The 17,131-nt window shown below is 50.3% G+C and overlaps 1 protein-coding gene across 2 annotated transcripts in view; it reads left to right on the forward strand.

The window, feature by feature from the left end:
• Positions 1-388: 388 nt before the first annotated feature.
• The window catches only part of timm17a (translocase of inner mitochondrial membrane 17 homolog A (yeast)), a 31,243-nt gene continuing 14,500 nt past the window's right edge, over positions 389-17,131 (forward strand). The window contains exons 1-3 of one of the 2 annotated variants that reach the window (XM_038820626.1): positions 389-593; positions 6,628-6,727; positions 16,684-16,747. In XM_038820626.1, coding sequence (XP_038676554.1) covers positions 568-593; positions 6,628-6,727; positions 16,684-16,747 — 190 coding nt within the window. In that variant the 5' untranslated portion in view covers positions 389-567. Of the gene's footprint in view, positions 594-6,477; positions 6,513-6,627; positions 6,728-16,683; positions 16,748-17,131 lie in introns of those variants that run through there. The other variant, XM_038820627.1, reaches the window with a different exon arrangement.

A 17,131-nucleotide genomic window follows, 5' to 3' on the forward strand; every position in this document is an offset into this window, starting at 1 on the left:
CGGCTGCACCGTGGTTAGCACTGCCACCTCAGCGCCAAGATCAATTCCTGCCTTGGGTGACTGTCTGTGTGAAGTTTGCAAGTTCTCCGTGTGTCTGTGTGAGCTTCCTCTGGTTTCCTCCCACAATCCAAAGATGTGAAGATGAAGTGGATTGGTCATGCCATATTACCTCTTAGTGCCCAGGGTTTACAGGGATTGGGGGGGGGGGGGGGGGGGGTGAGTGGGCCCAAGTAGGGTGCGCTTTCAGAGGGTCGATGCAGACTCGATGGGCCGAATGGCCTCCTTCTGCACTGCAGAGATTCTCTGATTCTAAAGTTGGGTGAGTGGAGTAACGTGGAATGGGCTGCTTCAGATCCTCAGAGCATTTCGAATTTTATCTCTGAACCACAGATAACAGCTATCCTTTGTGTTTTCAAAATCACCCTTTGAGCAAGGAAGAAATGAACTGAGATCCCTTTCAGATGTCCCACGCACCAGGGTATGGGAGAGACCGAAAGCTCCTGCATGCGCCCACAGTGAGCATTGCCGCGGCTCATTGCCGGATGAGGACATACGTCACAGAGGAAGATGGAGGAATACGCACGCGAGCCCTGGTGAGCCGGTGTCGGTGGGGGAAAGAGTCCCGCTCCAGACCCAGGGTTACAGCAGGGCCCCGGGGGGACGGAGGGTGTTGTTGGTCCGTGTAACGGCGTGCCTCGCGGCCCGGGGGGGATGCCGATACTTCCACTGTGGAAACCGGGCTCGCCGGCCGCGTCCGTGACCTTCGGGATGTAGCCTGTGTCCGCGCCCAGTTGAGGCCTGGGGTGGAGGTGCGAGGTCTCGGCCCTGGACTGGGGACGCGCCCGATGATATTGGGTGGGTGGGGACGCGCCCGATGATATGGGGGGCGCGCGCCCGCCCGATGATATGGGGGGGGGGGGGGGGGGGTGCGCCTGATGATATGGGGGGGGGGGGTGCGCCCGATGATATTGGGGGGGGGGGGGGTGCGCCCGATGATATTGGGGGGGGGGGGGGGGCGCCCGAGGGTATTGGGGGGGGGGGGGGGGTGCGCCCGATGATATTGGGGGGGGGGGGTGCGCCCGATGATATTGGGGGGGGGGGGCGCCCGATGATATTGGGGGGGGGGGGTGCGCCCGATGATATTGGGGGGGGGGGGTGCGCCCGATGATATTGGGGGGGGGGGGTGCGCCCGATGATATTGGGGGGGGGGGGGTGCGCCCGATGATATTGGGGGGGGGGGGTGCGCCCGATGATATTGGGGGGGGGGGTGCGCCCGATGATATTGGGGGGGGGGGGTGCGCCCGATGATATTGGGGGGGGGGGGTGCGCCCGATGATATTGGGGGGGGGGGTGCGCCCGATGATATTGGGGGGGGGGGGGGTGCGCCCGATGATATTGGGGGGGGGGGTGCGCCCGATGATATTGGGGGGGGTGCGCCCGATGATATTGGGGGGGGGGGGGGGGTGCGCCCGATGATATTGGGGGGGGGTGCGACCGATGATATTGGGGGGGGGGGGGGTGCGCCCGATGATATTGGGGGGGGGGGGGTGCGCCCGATGATATTGGGGGGGGGGGGGTGCGCCCGATGATATTGGGGGGGGGGGTGCGCCCGATGATATTGGGGGGGGGGGGTGCGCCCGATGATATTGGGGGGGGGGGTGCGCTCCGATGATATTGGGGGGGGGGGGTGCGCCCGATGATATTGGGGGGGGGGTGCGCCCGATGATATTGGGGGGGGGGTGCGCCCGATGATATGGGGGGGGGGGTGGTGCGCCCGATGATATGGGGGGGGGGGGGGGTGGTGCGCCCGATGATATGGGGGGGGGGGGGGTGGTGCGCCCGATGATATGGGGGGGGGGTGGTGCGCCCGATGATATGGAGGGGGGGGTGGTGCGCCGATGATATGGAGGGGGTGGTGGTGCGCCGATATGGGGGGGGGGGGGGTGGTGCGCCCGATGATATGGGGGGGGGGGTGCGCCCGATGATATGGGGGGGGGTGCGCCCGATGATATGGGGGGGGGGGTGCGCCCGATGATATGGGGGGGGGTGCGCCCGATGATATGGGGGGGGGTGTGCCCGATAATATGGGGGGGGGGGGGGGTGGTGCGCCCGATGATATGGAGGGGGGGGGTGCGCCCGATGATATGGGGGGGGTGTGCGCCCGATGATATGGGGGGGGCGCCCGATGATATGGGGGGGGGTGCGCCCGATGATATGGGGGGGTGCGCCCGATGATATGGGGGGTTGCCGCGCCCGATGATATGGGGGGGTGCCCCCGATGATATGGGGGGGTGTGCGCCCGATGATATGGGGGGGGGGGGGGTGCGCCCGATGATATGGGGGGGGGTGCGCCCGATGATATGGGGGGGGGTGCGCCCGATGATATGGGGGGGCGCGTCCGATGATATGGGGGGGCGCGTCCGATGATAGGGAGGGCACGTCCGATGATATGGGGTGGGCGCGCCCGATGATATGGGGGGTGGGGCGCGCCCGATGATATGGGGGGTGGGGCGCGCTCGATGATATGGGGGGTGGGGAGCGCCCGATGATATGGGGGGTGGGCGTGCCCGATGATATGGGGGGTGGGCGCGCCCGATGATATGGGGGGTGGGCGATGATGGGAGGATTGTATCTGGCCTTTGCAGGCAGGTAGGCCCGGGGAGCGGCATCCTGACCCTCTGTGGAGGGAGCTGGATAGTACGGTAATTGTGTAGAGGAGCCTCAACTTAGAACAGGAAAGGCTGAGGGAAAATCGAACAGGTATAGCAGCATCTGTGGAGAGAGAAACAGATTTAACGTGACAACCGTGCATAATAAATTATAATCTTTATTAAACTAAACTTACAGTAACACTGCAATGAAGTTACTGTGAAAATCCCCTGGTCCCCACACTGAGTTACGCTGAGTGAGTATTAAAAACGTCTACTTCATATAACAGACATTGGGAGAACGTGCAGACTCTGCACAGACAGTGACCCAAGCTGGGAATCGAACCCGGGACCCTGGCACTGTGAAGTAACAGTGCTAACCGCTGTGCTACCATGCAGTGTGTAGTAGGGCATGAGACAGAGTAAGTGTTATTGTCAGTGTGAAGGACTGATAGCAGCATGAAGGTAAATTACTAGAATAAAGGTCAATGCTAAATGAAAGCAAAACTTAAATGGCAGATAGCCAGACTTTTTTGGGGGGAGGATTAAAAAATGGGTTCAAGATAGAGGAGAAAGGTCACAGTCTAAAGTTGTTTAACTCAGTGTTGAGTCCCAAAGGCTGTAACGTGCATAATCAGAAGATGAGGTTCTGCTATTGTAGTTTGCTTTGGGCTTCACTGGAACATTTACAGCAGGACAAGGATGGACGGACATTGTGGGAGCAAGATGCTGAGTTGAAATGGGAAGCAACAGGAAGTTTGGGAGTTCTGCTTCCAGAATGAGTGAGTGAAGGTTTTCTGCAAAGCAGTCACCCAGTGGGAGCAGTGAATATGGTAGACCAAATTGAAGGATGTGTGAGTGAAATGTTGTTTCACCAGAAAGGACTGTTTGGGGCCTTGGAACAGTGAGAAGGTAAAAGAGCATATGTTACACCATCTGTGATTGTAAGGGAAGGTGCTGTGGGAAGAATGAGGAGTTTGGGGTGATTGAGGAGTGGACCAGATGTCACGGAGGTAGGGTACCTGTGGATTGCTGGCTTGGGGATGAGAGGAAGATATGTTTCGTGGTGGCATCAAGCTGGAATTGGCGGAAGCTGGTGGGGTGAAAAGTGAGGGGCAATCTTGGCTTGTGAATGGGCCGCATGAGTGGCCCTCCTTCATCTCGGTGGGCCGCAAGGTAGCACTGTTGCTTCACAGTGCCAGAGTCGCAGATTTGATTCCCGGCTTGGGTCATTGTGCAGAATCTGCACGTTCTTGTGTCGGCGTGGGTTTCCTCTGGTGCTCCAGTTTCCTCCCACAAGTCCCAAAAGACGTGCTGTTAGGTAATTTGGACATTCTGAATTCTCCTGATGTGTACCCGAACAGGTGCCGGAATGTGGCGACTAGGGGCTTTTCACAGTAACTTAATTGCAGTGTTAATGTAAGCCTACTTGTGACAATAAAGATTATTATAAGGTTGAAATCACCATGCACACTAACCATGACCCCATGTGTAAGATTAAATACATTTAATACAAATATCTAATAACGAGCTATAGAAAATGCTTAATCATTCATTTATTAATAAAACTGTGATCAACTTCAAATGGTAAAAACAAAGTAAATATTTATGCTGGCCTTGCATCATACCCGCTGGGCTTTGATTGGACACAGAAGGAGCGCGCAGCTCTCACGGTTAATGTGTGCAATCAACGCACACCTCACTTCACATGCCCTTTACATACGTATCACTTTAGTAATACCGGTTGGGGGAAAAAAACTACGCAGATGGAAACCAGCAGAATCTGAAAACTCTGTTTACTGGGAGCTCAGGCTTCATGTTTTTAGCATGTCAGAGTTGAACTGAACTTGGTCAACTGTGGGAACAAAGGTGTTGCATGGTTTCATGACATTCTGTGATTTTTGCCTGGCTACAGAAGAATTGTTTTGCGCACACCAAGCCGACCTCAGTTTTAGAGAATGCTGAATTGGGAATTGTCAGTTTGATCTCAATGGCAGCATTTTGGAAGATTGTGGGTTTGAGCCTGCTTCAAAATTTGTGCATGTACCATTTGTTGACACTTCTGTACCAAGCTGAGGGAGTCCTACGTTATTTTGCTATACTTCATATGAAATGTCAAACTGATCCAGATGGATATTTTAAGAGTGCATGGTGGTATTGATGGAAAAGTAAGGTGCCCAGGTCAATATTTCTCCTTCGACCGTTGCACCAAAATCAGATGGCCCAATTGTTAGTCTTTGTGGGATCTTGCCACATGCGAAATTGCAAGGTCATTTGCTCATTTAATTTCAGAAGTAATTTATATGTGAAATGCTTTGAGATGCGACTGATTTAGTGGGGCAACTGTTGAAGCTGCTCAGACATTGTTCTGTGATTTCAAAGGGCTTTGTTGATCGTACAGAATCCATGTAACCTGTAAAAATGACATCCCTAATCCTTATAGTTTCCAGAACTGCTTTAATAATTGAGCAAATATACTGAAAATTGCTGCATTAAACATTGCAGTTTTGTCATTTTTTTTCATTCAAGCTATATGGTCTTCACTGGCTAGGCCAGCATTCATTCCTATCCCAAATTGCCCTTGAGAAGGTGGTGGTGAGCCTCATTCTTGAACTGCTGCGGCCCATGTGGTATCGATACACCTAAAGTGTTGCTGGCGGGCGGGGGGGTTCCAGAATTGTGACCCAGTGACAGTGAAGGAACAGCAATATATTTCCAAATCAGGATGGTGAGTGATTTGGAGGGGAACGTCCAAGTGGTGGTGTTTCCCGTGTATCTGCTGCTCTCGTCCTTCTAGGTGGTAGTGGCCATGGGTTTGGAAAGTGCTGTCTGAAGAGCCTTGGTGAATTCTTGCAGTGCATCTTGTAGATGGTACACGCTGCTGCTACTGAGTGTTGGTGGTGGCGGGTGTGAAGATTGTGGTAGGGTGCCAATCAAGTGGAATACTTTGTCCTGATGGTGTTGAGCTTCTTGAGGGTTGTTGGAGCTGTACTTGCCCAGGTGAGGAAAAGTATTCAATCACCGTCCTGACTTCATAGAAACCTTACAATGCAGAAGGAGACCATTTGGCCCATTGAATCTGCACCGACCCTTGGAAAGAGCACCCTACCTAGGCCCATGTCCCCACCCTATTTTCATAACCGACTTGTGCCTTGTAGATGGTGGACAAGCTTTGGGGAGACAGGAGGCCAGTTCCTCCCCATGGAATTCCTAGCCTTTGACCTGCCCTTGTAGTTGCAGTATTTATATGGCGAGTCATAGAATTTACAGTGCAGAAGGAGGCCATTCAGCCCATCGTGTCTGCACCGGCTCTTGGAAAGCGCACCCCACTTAAGCCCACACCTCCACCCCATCCCCTTAACCCAGTAATCCCACCTAACCTTTTTGGACAAGTAAGGGCAATTAATCATGGCCAATCCACCTAACCTGCACATCTTTGGACTGTGGGAGGAAACCGGAGCACCCGGAGGAAACCCACGCAGACACAGGGAGAACGTGCAGACTCCGCTCAGCCAGTGACCCAAGCCGGGAATCAAATCCGGGACCCTGGAGCTGTGAAGCAACTGTGCTACCGTCTGGTTTAGTTTCTGGTAACACCCAGGATGTTCTAAGTGCCTGGTGTTTGTGATCTGCCATGGCATGAGAAAAGTCAGGTTATTTAATGGCCAAATGATATAAAGAAAATGATTGTAATTTTGCCATTTTTCCTGTGGAATAACTTTCCAGGAACATTGTCACTGATAGTTCGCTGTAACATTAAAATAAACTTTGTGGAGAGCCTTTTTAACAAAGTACAGTCCATTGTGGTTATTCTAAGCTGAACAGAGGCTACAGTTGAGCAGCGATGGAATTGGCCATTAGGAGGTATTGGTGAATTGCCAATTTGTGCCTTTGTCATTCCTCCTTGGACAATTTACGTGGTCAAATTATAATTTTGAATATGCAGCATCTGAGTAATGTATTTATTTTTTCTTATTAGTCCATGGAGGATAGTTGATGACTGTGGTGGTGCCTTTACAATGGGTGCCATTGGTGGTGGAATTTTCCAGTCTATTAAAGGCTTCAGAAATGCTCCAGTGGTAAGTCATTTCACAACCCTGATAAAATGAGTATATTGATCTTTGTAGATAAAAAAGTTCAGTTATTTCATATTCTTTGGCCATCGTTTGTTTTGCTTCTGGTGGATGACTTTTAATGCCAGGTTGTTAATTTCAATGTGTAATATATCCTGAGCTGAGGAAGGGAACAGTTTTTATAAATCTCTTCACTTTCTCCTCTAGTATTGCTTTAATTATTACCAGACATGATTACTCCAATACTGATCTTTCATCATCAACCTTCTATAACTTTCAGCTCATCCAAAGATTTTAATGCTCATATCGTGCCCTCAGCCAAGTCCAGCTTGCCTATCGCAGAACATAAATAAGAAGTTCAGCTCCTTGTGTCTGTTCTGTCATCCAGTTAGATGGCTGATTTATAACTCAGTTGTTCCATAGGCCTAATCTCCATACCTGACAAAAACCCATTTTTACAATCAGGTGAGGAGTGGTCGAATGGCTCCCCTCTTTTTCCACTCCTTGTTTGACCGTAATAGTTATTTTGTAAAGGATATACTTGCCATTTCAACTGTTTGCATGTTGTGTTCACAGAAGACACACGAAGGCAGGTTTTCCTGAGATTTAACAGAGGGTAGCTTTATTGTACTTCACCTGATCCAAGTAAAAATAATATATGCTTTACCTTTTGCACAGACACAGTCAAAGTTCGCACACATACACAAATAGACTACAGAGGGGGAAGTTAGAGTCTGCGGAGGTTGTTGACGTGGCTGGTTTCAAGCTGAATTTGGTAGTCCTGCTGCTTCCCTCGTTCAGGCAATTTAATGTGACGGATAATTTGCCTGTTCTTCTGGAGGCAAAAGTGCAGGATTGAGTTCCTTTAAGAAGCCTCTGTCTGTGGACCTGGGTATAAAAATCCACAAACAGGGCTCAAAAACGTGCAAGTTGTGTGGAAAGAGAGAGAGCAAGGAGGGAACCCCATTCTAGTCATTGTCCTTCAGCATCCTGGCTTCTTAACCCGTACTGCAACAAAAGCAGATGTTAAAACACAAAGGATGGGCAATACACATGAGTCGCCCAGTGATTCAAACATAGTTTCGGCTAATGTATTTCCATTATAACATAATTAGTTCATGTCTGGAAATCTCTGTTTGCCAGGGCCCCATTATCCAAATTATTGATTTTAATGGTTCGCTTCCACCCAGTTGAGTACCCCAGGTGATTGTCTTAATGGGGGACGGAAAAATGGTTCATCCGTTTCCCTGAGGTCATTTTCTTTTTAAATACGTTGGCATGTGGAAGATACAGTAATACAAATTGTGTAGCCATTTTAGTTGCAAGCTGAAGTCACATTTTAGTTTATATTTAAAAAAATTCAATTTAGGTTTCCAACCAGGGGATTTAAGAATCCAGATTTTAGGACTTCCGGTGGCGGCTATGAGGGAGTAGGCCGCACATTTGGTGGCTCCCGTTTCGGTCGGACTTTTGGACCTTTTCCCCTGACTTTGCGCTTTTGAGTGCGGAACTGGAAAGCAATAGTACTCAGGCGCAGGACCCATGCAGAATTGTATGGACCTAAGAAGCCACAGGGACTGTAAACAACCTTCTATAACCTTCTATAATTGAAGTGGTCGAGTAAGGGCACAGTGGAAGCTGTGAGAGAGACCAGCATGGCTGGAGTTCAGAGCAAGGCGCCGACAGCCCAGCCCACAATGGAGCAGCTGCTGCAGACTATGCAGGAGGGCTTTTTGGCTCTGAAACGTGACAACTTGGAGCCGCTACAGAAGTCGATTGACCGGATGGGGAAAAAGCTGGATGATCAGGCTGAGAAGCTCCAGCAGTTGGAGAAGTCAGTGGAGGAGCAGGCTGACTTTCAAACGTTGGTGGACGTGGAAATTCGGAGGCTGAAGGACCAGCAAAAAGTGCTTCTGGAAAGGCTGGAGGACCTGGACAACAGATGTCACCGGCAGAACGTGAGAATCGTGGGCCTCCTGGAGGGGGGGGGGGGGGGGGGGGGGGGGGGGGGGGGGGGGGGAAGAGGGGCTAGACGCTGCCGCATATGTGGAGGGTATGTTTCAAAGGTTGCTGGGGAACGAGGTGTTCCCGCGCCCGCCGGTGGTGGACAGGGCACACAGAGTGCCGGTGAGGCAGCCTCGACGAGGGGGGCCCCCCACGAGTGATGGTGGTACGCTTTCACAGGTACCTGGACAAGGAACGGGTGCTGCAATGGGCAAATAGCACTCGAAGCTGTACTTGGGACAATACCACCCTGCGTGTTTACCAAGATTTGAGCGCTGAGGTGGCCAGGAGGAGGGGAGGCTACAGGCAGGTGAAGGAGATACTGTATAAAAACAAGGTGAAATTCGGGCTGCTTTTTTCGGCGCGACTGTGGGTTACATATGAGGGTCAGCACCACTATTTCAAGGAACCTGAAGAGGCGATGGACTTCGTTAAGAAGCAAGGGCTGGCCCTGAGCTGAGGACGTTTGGACTCATGTTAGAACTTTTAAGTATATGTGGTGTCTCTCCCGTTTTGAAAAGTGCCTGCATGTTTGGGTCCATTTTTGTTGTTTCTTTTTTCAACCATTTTCGGGGGTTGGAAGGTAGTAGGGATGTGTGTTATTTTTACGTGCTTTTTGCGTGGTTTACCTGAATGTTTCCTGTTTGGGCTCTTTGATTAGTTGGAGTTTGGCTGGGAGGAAAATAACAAAGAAAACAGTTAAAAGGGTTGGGTTAAAATGGATGCTTCAGGAGAACTTTGTGCAATCTTTTTCTGGGAAGGACTGAGAGTGCCTGTTATTTCTTATCTCTTTTTTTTGTTGTGTAACTTGAATTGTGCTATTGTGGGGGTTGTTTATGACTTGTATAGAGTGTTTGCTTAAGTAGGGCTGATCTGGGGAAGTGGTATGGATGGGTCGGGGGAGGGGTGACTGGGAACAATGGGTGGGAGATGTGCTGGCGCCGAGGCTAGGAGCCCCAGGCTAGCTGAGTGCAGCTTGTCAACGGTAGCCAAGGTGGGGGGTGTGCATATAGTTAGATTAGAGCAGGGGTTAGGTGATAGGATGGTGTTGCTGGTGCGGGAGGGGGGTGGGGAGTCGTTCTGCTGACGGGGATGGAAACTGGGCATGGCAACAGTGAGGAGGTCATGGGTGGAGCAGGTCAGGAGATGGGCCAGATAAAGCGCGACACATGGCTGGCAAAAGGGGGGGGGGAGGTGGCGGCGGCGAAGTGCCCCCCCAACCAGGCTGATCACCTGGAATGTTAGAGGGTTAAACGGGCCAGTGCGCGTGTGTTTGCGCATCTGCGGATTCTGAAGGCGGACATAGTCTTGCTGCAGGAGACGCACCTGAAAGTGGCAGACCAGGTTAGGTTAAGGAAGGGCTGGATCAGTCAGGCCTTTCATTCGGGGCTTGATTCTAAGACGAGGGGGGTTGCGATCCTGATTAATAAAAGGGTACAATTTGAGATGGAGGACACAGTCGTAGATGGGGGTGGCAGGTTCGTTATGGTGAGGGGTAAGCTTGAAGGGGTGAGAGTAGTCCTGGTCCCTAATTGGGACGATGTAGATTTTATTAGGAGGATGCTAGGGAAGGTCCCCGACTTGGACTCGCGTAAGCTGATCGTGGTCGGGGACTTTAATACAGTCCTGGACCCGAGCCTGGACCGGTCATGTTCAAGAACGGGCAGGTTGCCAGCGATGGCAAAGGAACTGACAGGGTTCACGGAGCAAACGGGGGGGGGGGGGGGGGGAGCAGATTCGTGGAGATTTATCTGGCCGACGGCGAGGGAGTTCTCGTACTACTCCCACGTCCACAAGGTGTATTCCCAAATTGACTACTTTGTTGTGGCCGGAATGGTGGGGGCAGAATATTCGGCAATTGCCATATCAGACCATGCTCCGCACTGGTTAGACCTGCAGTTTTGTAAGGACAGCTTTCAGCGCCCACCATGGAGGCTGGAAGTTGGACTACTCGCGGACGAGGCGGTGTGTGAGAAGCTGAGGAAATGCATGCAGAATTAACTGCAGATGAACAATACTGGAGAAGTCTCGGCAGCAGTGCTCTGGGAGGCACTGAAGGCAGTGATGAGAGGGGAGCTGATTTCAATCCGGGCGTAGAGGGACAGGACAGATAGTGCAGAGACGGACCGACTGATTAAGGAAATTCTACGGACGGACAGGAGTTACGCGGAATCCCCGAGGCAAGAGTTACTCAGGAAACGACAGAGGCTGCAGGCCGAATTTGGGGTGCTGACTACAGGCAAGGCTGTAGAACAGCTTAGAAAGATAAAAGGCGTGATGTATGAGCATGGGGAGAAGGCCAGTAGAATGCTTGCGCAACAACTAAGGAAGAGGGAAGCGGCTAGGGAAATAGCGAGGGTAGTGGATGGGGAAGGTAATCTAGTGGGTGACCCGGCAGGGCTGAACAAGGTCTTCAGGGACTTTTATAGGAAGCTGTACACTTCGGAACCACCCTGGGTGTGGGGGGGGGGGAGAGAGGAGATGAGTCGATTCCTAGACGGACTGACCTTCCTAAGAGTGGGGAGGGGGTTGATGGACGGACTGGGGGCCCTGGTCAGGATTGAAGAGGTATTGGGGGGCCTGAAGGTCATGCAGTCGGGTAAAGCCCCGGGGCCGGACGGGTATCCGGTGGAGTTTTACAAGACATTTGCCAGGATAGTGGGACCAGTGCTTGTCAGGGTCTTTAACGAGGCAAGAGACAGAGGGAGTTTACCCCCGACGATGTCTCAGGCCACCATATTGCTCATTCTGAAACAGGATAAGGACCCGGAGGCTTTTTGGGTCATACAGGCCGATCTCTTTGATCAACGTAGATGCAAAGTTACTGGCCAAGGTTTTGGCGACCAGAATTGAGGACTGTGTACCGGATGTAATTGTGGAGGACCAAACCGGGTTTGTAAAGGGGAGGCAGCTGGTGGCCAACCTAAGAAGGCTGCTCAACGTGATTATGATGCCCCCGGAGGGTAGGGAGGTAGGGATAGTGGTAGCCATGGATGTTGAAAAGGCTTTTGACCGGGTCGAGTGGGATTATCTGTGGGAGGTACGAGGACGGTTCAGGGCGGGGTTCATCGACTGGGTTAGGCTATTGTATCAGACCCCGGAGGCGAGTGTAAGGACGAACAGGACGACATCGGACTACTTTAGACTGCACCGTGGGACAAGACAGGGATGCCCTCTCCCCCCTGCTGTTTGCGCTGGCCATAGAGCCACTGGCAATTTCACTGAGAGCTTCTCTGGGCTGGAAAGGGCTGGTCCGGGGGCGGGGGGGGGGGGGGGGGGGGGGTGGCTGTGGAACATAGAGCCTTGTTATACGCAGATGATCTGCTGTTATATGTATCGGACCCAATGGTGGGGATGGATGCTATTATGGCAACCCTGAGGGAATTTGGCCGGTTCTTCGGATACAAACTGAACATGGCTAAGAGTGAGTTGTTTGTAATTCAGATGAGGGGGCAAGAAAGTAGGCTGAAGGGGTTGCCGTTCAGGCTAGTGGGGGAGAGTTTCCGATATTTGGGGATTCGGGTGGTACGGGACTGGGGCAAGTTGCATAAGTTCAACCTGTCCCGACTGGTGGAACGAGTGAGCGAGGAGGTCTGAAGGTGGGATGCGCTCCCGCTGTCATTGGCGGGGAGGGTGCAGACTGTTAAGATGACGATTCTCCCATGGTCGTGTTTGTTTTTCAGTGTCTCCATCTTTATCCCGCGGTCCTTCTTTAAGAGGCTGAATAAAATTATTCTGGGATTTGTATAGGCAGGGAAGTCCCCGTAGGTGAAGAGGGTGATGCTTGAAAGGAACAGAGGAGAAGGGGGGCTGGTGTTGCCGAACTTCAACAACTATTACAGGGTGGCCCATATAGCGATGATAAGGAAATGGATGATGGGTGCGGGGTCGGATTGGGAGCGGATGGAGGCTGCTTCGTGTAGGGGCACTAGCTTAGCAGCCCTGGTCACGGCGTGCTGCTTCCGCCGGCACGGTACTCCACCAACCCGATAGTGGCGGCGGCTCTTCGGATCTGGGGCCAGTGGAGGAGGCATGTAGGGGAGGTAAGAGCATCGGTGTGGACCCCAGTCTGCAGCAACCACCGATTTGCCCTGGGGAACATGGACGGGGGGGTATTGACTGTGGAGGAGGGCGGGTATTGTGAGGATGGGGGATCTGTTCCTGGAAGGGAGCTTTCCGAGCATGAGGGCGCTGGAGGAGATGTTTGGGCTGGCGAGAGGGAACGACTTTCGATACTTACAGGGGCGGGATTTTGTACGCAGACTGGTGTCGTCCTTCCCACGTCTCCTGCCGAAGGGGAGGCAGGACAGGGTAGTTTCTAGGGGAGAGGTGGGAGAGGGTAGAGTCTCCCGATGTCTACAAGGTGCTAAAGGGAGCTGAGGATACGCAGATCGAGGACTTGAAGCTTAAGTGGGAAGAGGAGCTGGGGTGGGGGGGGGGGGGTGATGATGATGAGATGGGGGGACGGTGTATGCGCAGAAGCCCTGAGCAGAGTAAACACGACCGCAACATGCGTCAGGCTCAGCCTGATCCAGTTTAAGGTCGTGCACCGGGCCCACATGACGGTGGCCCGGATGAGCAAATTCTTCGGGCTGGAGGACAAATGTGCTAGATGCGCCGGAGGGCTGGCTAACCATGTACACATGTTCTGGTCGTGCCCTAAACTCAGGGGGTATTGGCAGGGATTCGTAGATGTCATGTCCCGGGTTTTGACAACTGGGGTGGTAATGAGCCCTGAGGTGGCAATCTTTGGGGTTTCGGAGGATCCGGGAGTCCAGGAAGAGAGAGAGGCCGACGTTCTGGCCTTTGCTTCCCTGGTAGCCCGGCAACGAATACTGTTAGCATGGAGGGACTCAAAGCCCCCGAGGGCTGAGGTATGGCTATCGGACATGGCGAGCTTTCTTGGCCTAGGGGGCTAGAGTAGAGTAGAGTAGGGGGATATTGAGGCAGGTCCGTGCGTGAACAGAGCCGTGGTTTGCACTATGTTTAATTTGTGTCTTGACTTTTTTTTGTACTGTTCAATGTCACTTTTTCTATATGCCTAAAATACCTCAATAAAATTGTTTGTTTAAAAAAAAATCCAGATTTTATTTCAAGCTTTTTCTCATGACTATTGAACTTGGTCTTAAAAATGTCAATTAACCCAAGATACACAGCCTTTTGTGGGAGAGAATTCCAGATTTCCACTACCCATTGTATGACAAAACCGTTCCCTTATTTTTCTCCCAAATGGCTTGGCTCTATTTTAAGATCTTTCTGGATTTCACTGCCAGAGACAGTTCTCTCTTTCCTTCCTGTATCATTATCTGTCGAGATCTGTTATTGTTCCATCCCCCACTCCTATTTGTCGTCTATGTCCAAAAACCCATTAGGTTCAACATAAATGCTGATGACACCTCTCCCTCGCTACCACCACCTCTCTCAAACACAACTTTCTCTGATATGCGGAGTCCGCACGTTCTTCCCGTGTCTGCATGGGTTTCCTCCGGGTGCTCCGGTTTCCTCCCACAGTCCAAAGATGTGCAGGTTAGGTGGATTGGCCATGCTAAATTGCCCTTGGTGTCCAAAAAAGGTTAGATGGGATTACTGGGTTACGGGGATGGGATGGGTTTAGGTAGGGTGATCTTTCCATGGGCCGGTGCAGACTCGATGGGCCGAATGGCCTCCTTCTGCACTGTGAAGTCTATGATTTATTCAGATATAACCCACCCTTCACATTCATGCCCTTCACATACAAGGCATTGATAAGACCACAAGAGAAAATGCTGGAAAATCTCAGCAGGTCTGGCAGCATCTGTAGGGAGAGAAAAGAGCTAACGTTTAGAGTCCAGATGTCCCTTAGTCAAAGCGGTTAAGACCACACCTGGAGTATTAGAATTAGAATTAGAACAGTACAGCACAGAACAGGCCCTTCGGCCCTCGATGTTGTGCCGAGCAATGATCACCCTACTCAAGCCCACGTATACCTATCCCAGTAACCCAACAACCCCCATTAACCTTATTTTTTTAGGACACTAAGGACAATTTAGCCTGGCCAATCCACCTAACCTGCACATCTTTGGACTGTGAACAGTTTTGGTCCCCTTGCTTGAGGAAAGATGTACTGGCATTGGAGGCCGTGCAGAAGAAGTTCACTGGATTGATTCCAGAGATGAGGGGTTTGTCATATGAGGAGAGATTGAACAGTTTAGGCCTATACTCTCTGGAGTTTAGAAGAATGAGGGGAGATCCAATTGAGGTATACAAGATGCTAAAAGGTATTGATAAAGTAGACGTGGAGCTGATACTTCCTCTTTTGAGGCATTCTAAAATGAGAGGTCACAACGAGAGGTTAGAATAAGAGGAAGCAAATTTAAAATCGACTTCTCCCAAAGGGTTGGAATCTGTGACATTTGCTACCCCAGAGTGCGGTGGATGGAGGGACAGTGTGTAAATTTAAGGTGGTATTGGACAGATTTTTGATTGGTAATGGGTTGAAGGATTATGGAAAATGGGCAGGACAGTGGGATTGAGGCTAGGATGGGATCAGCCATGATCACCTTGAAGGTGTTTAGGCTCGGGAGGCTTTTTGCCTACTCCTGCTCCTAGGTCATGTGTTCTAGGGAGGAGATGCTCTGGCTGATTTTGCAATCCATCCAGCTCTTGGTCTGTAACATTGTAGGTAGCAGATCAGGAACATGTCAGCCATGATAGAATGGCGGAGCAGACTTAATGGGCCTAATGGCCTAATTTTGCTCCTACATCTTCTGAACTTATGCTGACTACTGATATTTTTCATTTGCTAATCGATTTCAGTAACTCATTTTTGAGCAAATATCAGATTAATAGAGACTTGGTTTCTCTTTTTTCCTTTTTTAAATTCTTGTGCTGCAAGTCCCTACATCATTACACTTCTATTTCACTCCAGCTCTATTTACTCCTCTATCCCTGAACATGTTGTTCCTTTTTGATTCTGGCATACACTTTCTCTTTGTTGCAGCACTGGCAACATTATCTTCAGATGCTGAAGCCCCCAAGCTCTTGAATTCCCTTCCTTTGCTCTTGAATTTACAAACATGTTTCCAGGGATGAGATTCTTCAGTTATGAGGATAGATGGAAGAAGTTGGTACTGTTCTCCTCGGCGAGGGGAAGACCAAGAGGAGATTTGATAGATATGCTCAAAACCATTGAGAATGAGAGGGCACAGACTTTTTATTTGCAAAAGAAGCTACACAACGAGTGGTTCGGGTCTGGAATGCGTTGCCTGGGCTTGTGGTGGAAGCAGGTTCAAAGATGATTATTTGAATAGAATAGAAACAATGTGCAGGGTTACGGGGAAAAGGCAGGAGAATGGCACTACGTCATAATGCTCATTTGAAGAGCCGGTGCAGACACAATGGACCGAATGGCCTCCTGCATTGTAACAATTCTGTGATTCTGAATTCCCTTCCTGTGATTTTTTTTTTTCACTGAATCTTCCTCTTTGAGACCTACCTCATCTCTTCCTTGGTTTACCATCTGTTTTTTCTGGACATGTTTTTATATGTTAAAAATGCTACATGAATCGTAGTTGTTATTGTACATGTGTTTTAGCTTCTACATCTTCAGAAGTTTTTGCTTTTGTATGTCAAAAATCATCAATTTCATCCACTATTTTTGGTAAACAGTGCCATTATAGCAGTCTGCGAAACAATTGATTTCGTACAGTTTGGATGAATTACATATGTAGTCTTGAATTTGGCTTGAACCTTCCAAAAATATGTGTACAAGAACAAAAGTGGAGAGTAACCCGAATATATATCTGTTCTATCTTACCTTGCTTTTAGGTTCTTGCATTGAAGTATCTTTTAAAGTATCTGCATTATGAATATCAATACAGGTATTGTAATAATACAGGTGCTTCTGAATTTTGTATTTGCTTGCATTTCTTTAAGCTTTCAAGTGCTATTAACGTACATTTTTCTTGGTTAAACAACAGGGAATGAGTCACAGACTTCATGGCAGTCTGACAGCAGTTAAGATCAGAGCACCACAGTTAGGAGGTATGTTAGTTATATCTGTTATAAGTTGCATTTTACTATTAAAGTTAAAGAAAACAATATAAAAGTTTGGTTTTGAATTATGTTGCTTCTCACAAGAAATAAGTCGATGCATGATGAATGAGCGGCAAGCCTATTGAAATTATAGCTGAATACTGAAATATACAGACATAAAATAAAGACTTCCAGGCTGTTCTGACATGAAACATCCCTGGCAGAACACACTTGCTTGATCAGAGTGGCAAGATGGGCGCTGAGATATCTTGAGGGCGTTGGGGGGGGGGGGAATCCATCAAAATTGTATGAGTCAACCAATGGTGGTTTAATGTAGCAGTCTTTCTAGCTGGGTTTCTGAGCCTTGTGATGACATTTTATCCATGGCAAAGT

Source organism: Scyliorhinus canicula, chromosome 15 (genome assembly GCF_902713615.1).
Source record: "Scyliorhinus canicula chromosome 15, sScyCan1.1, whole genome shotgun sequence".
NCBI classification, from domain to species: domain Eukaryota; kingdom Metazoa; phylum Chordata; class Chondrichthyes; order Carcharhiniformes; family Scyliorhinidae; genus Scyliorhinus; species Scyliorhinus canicula.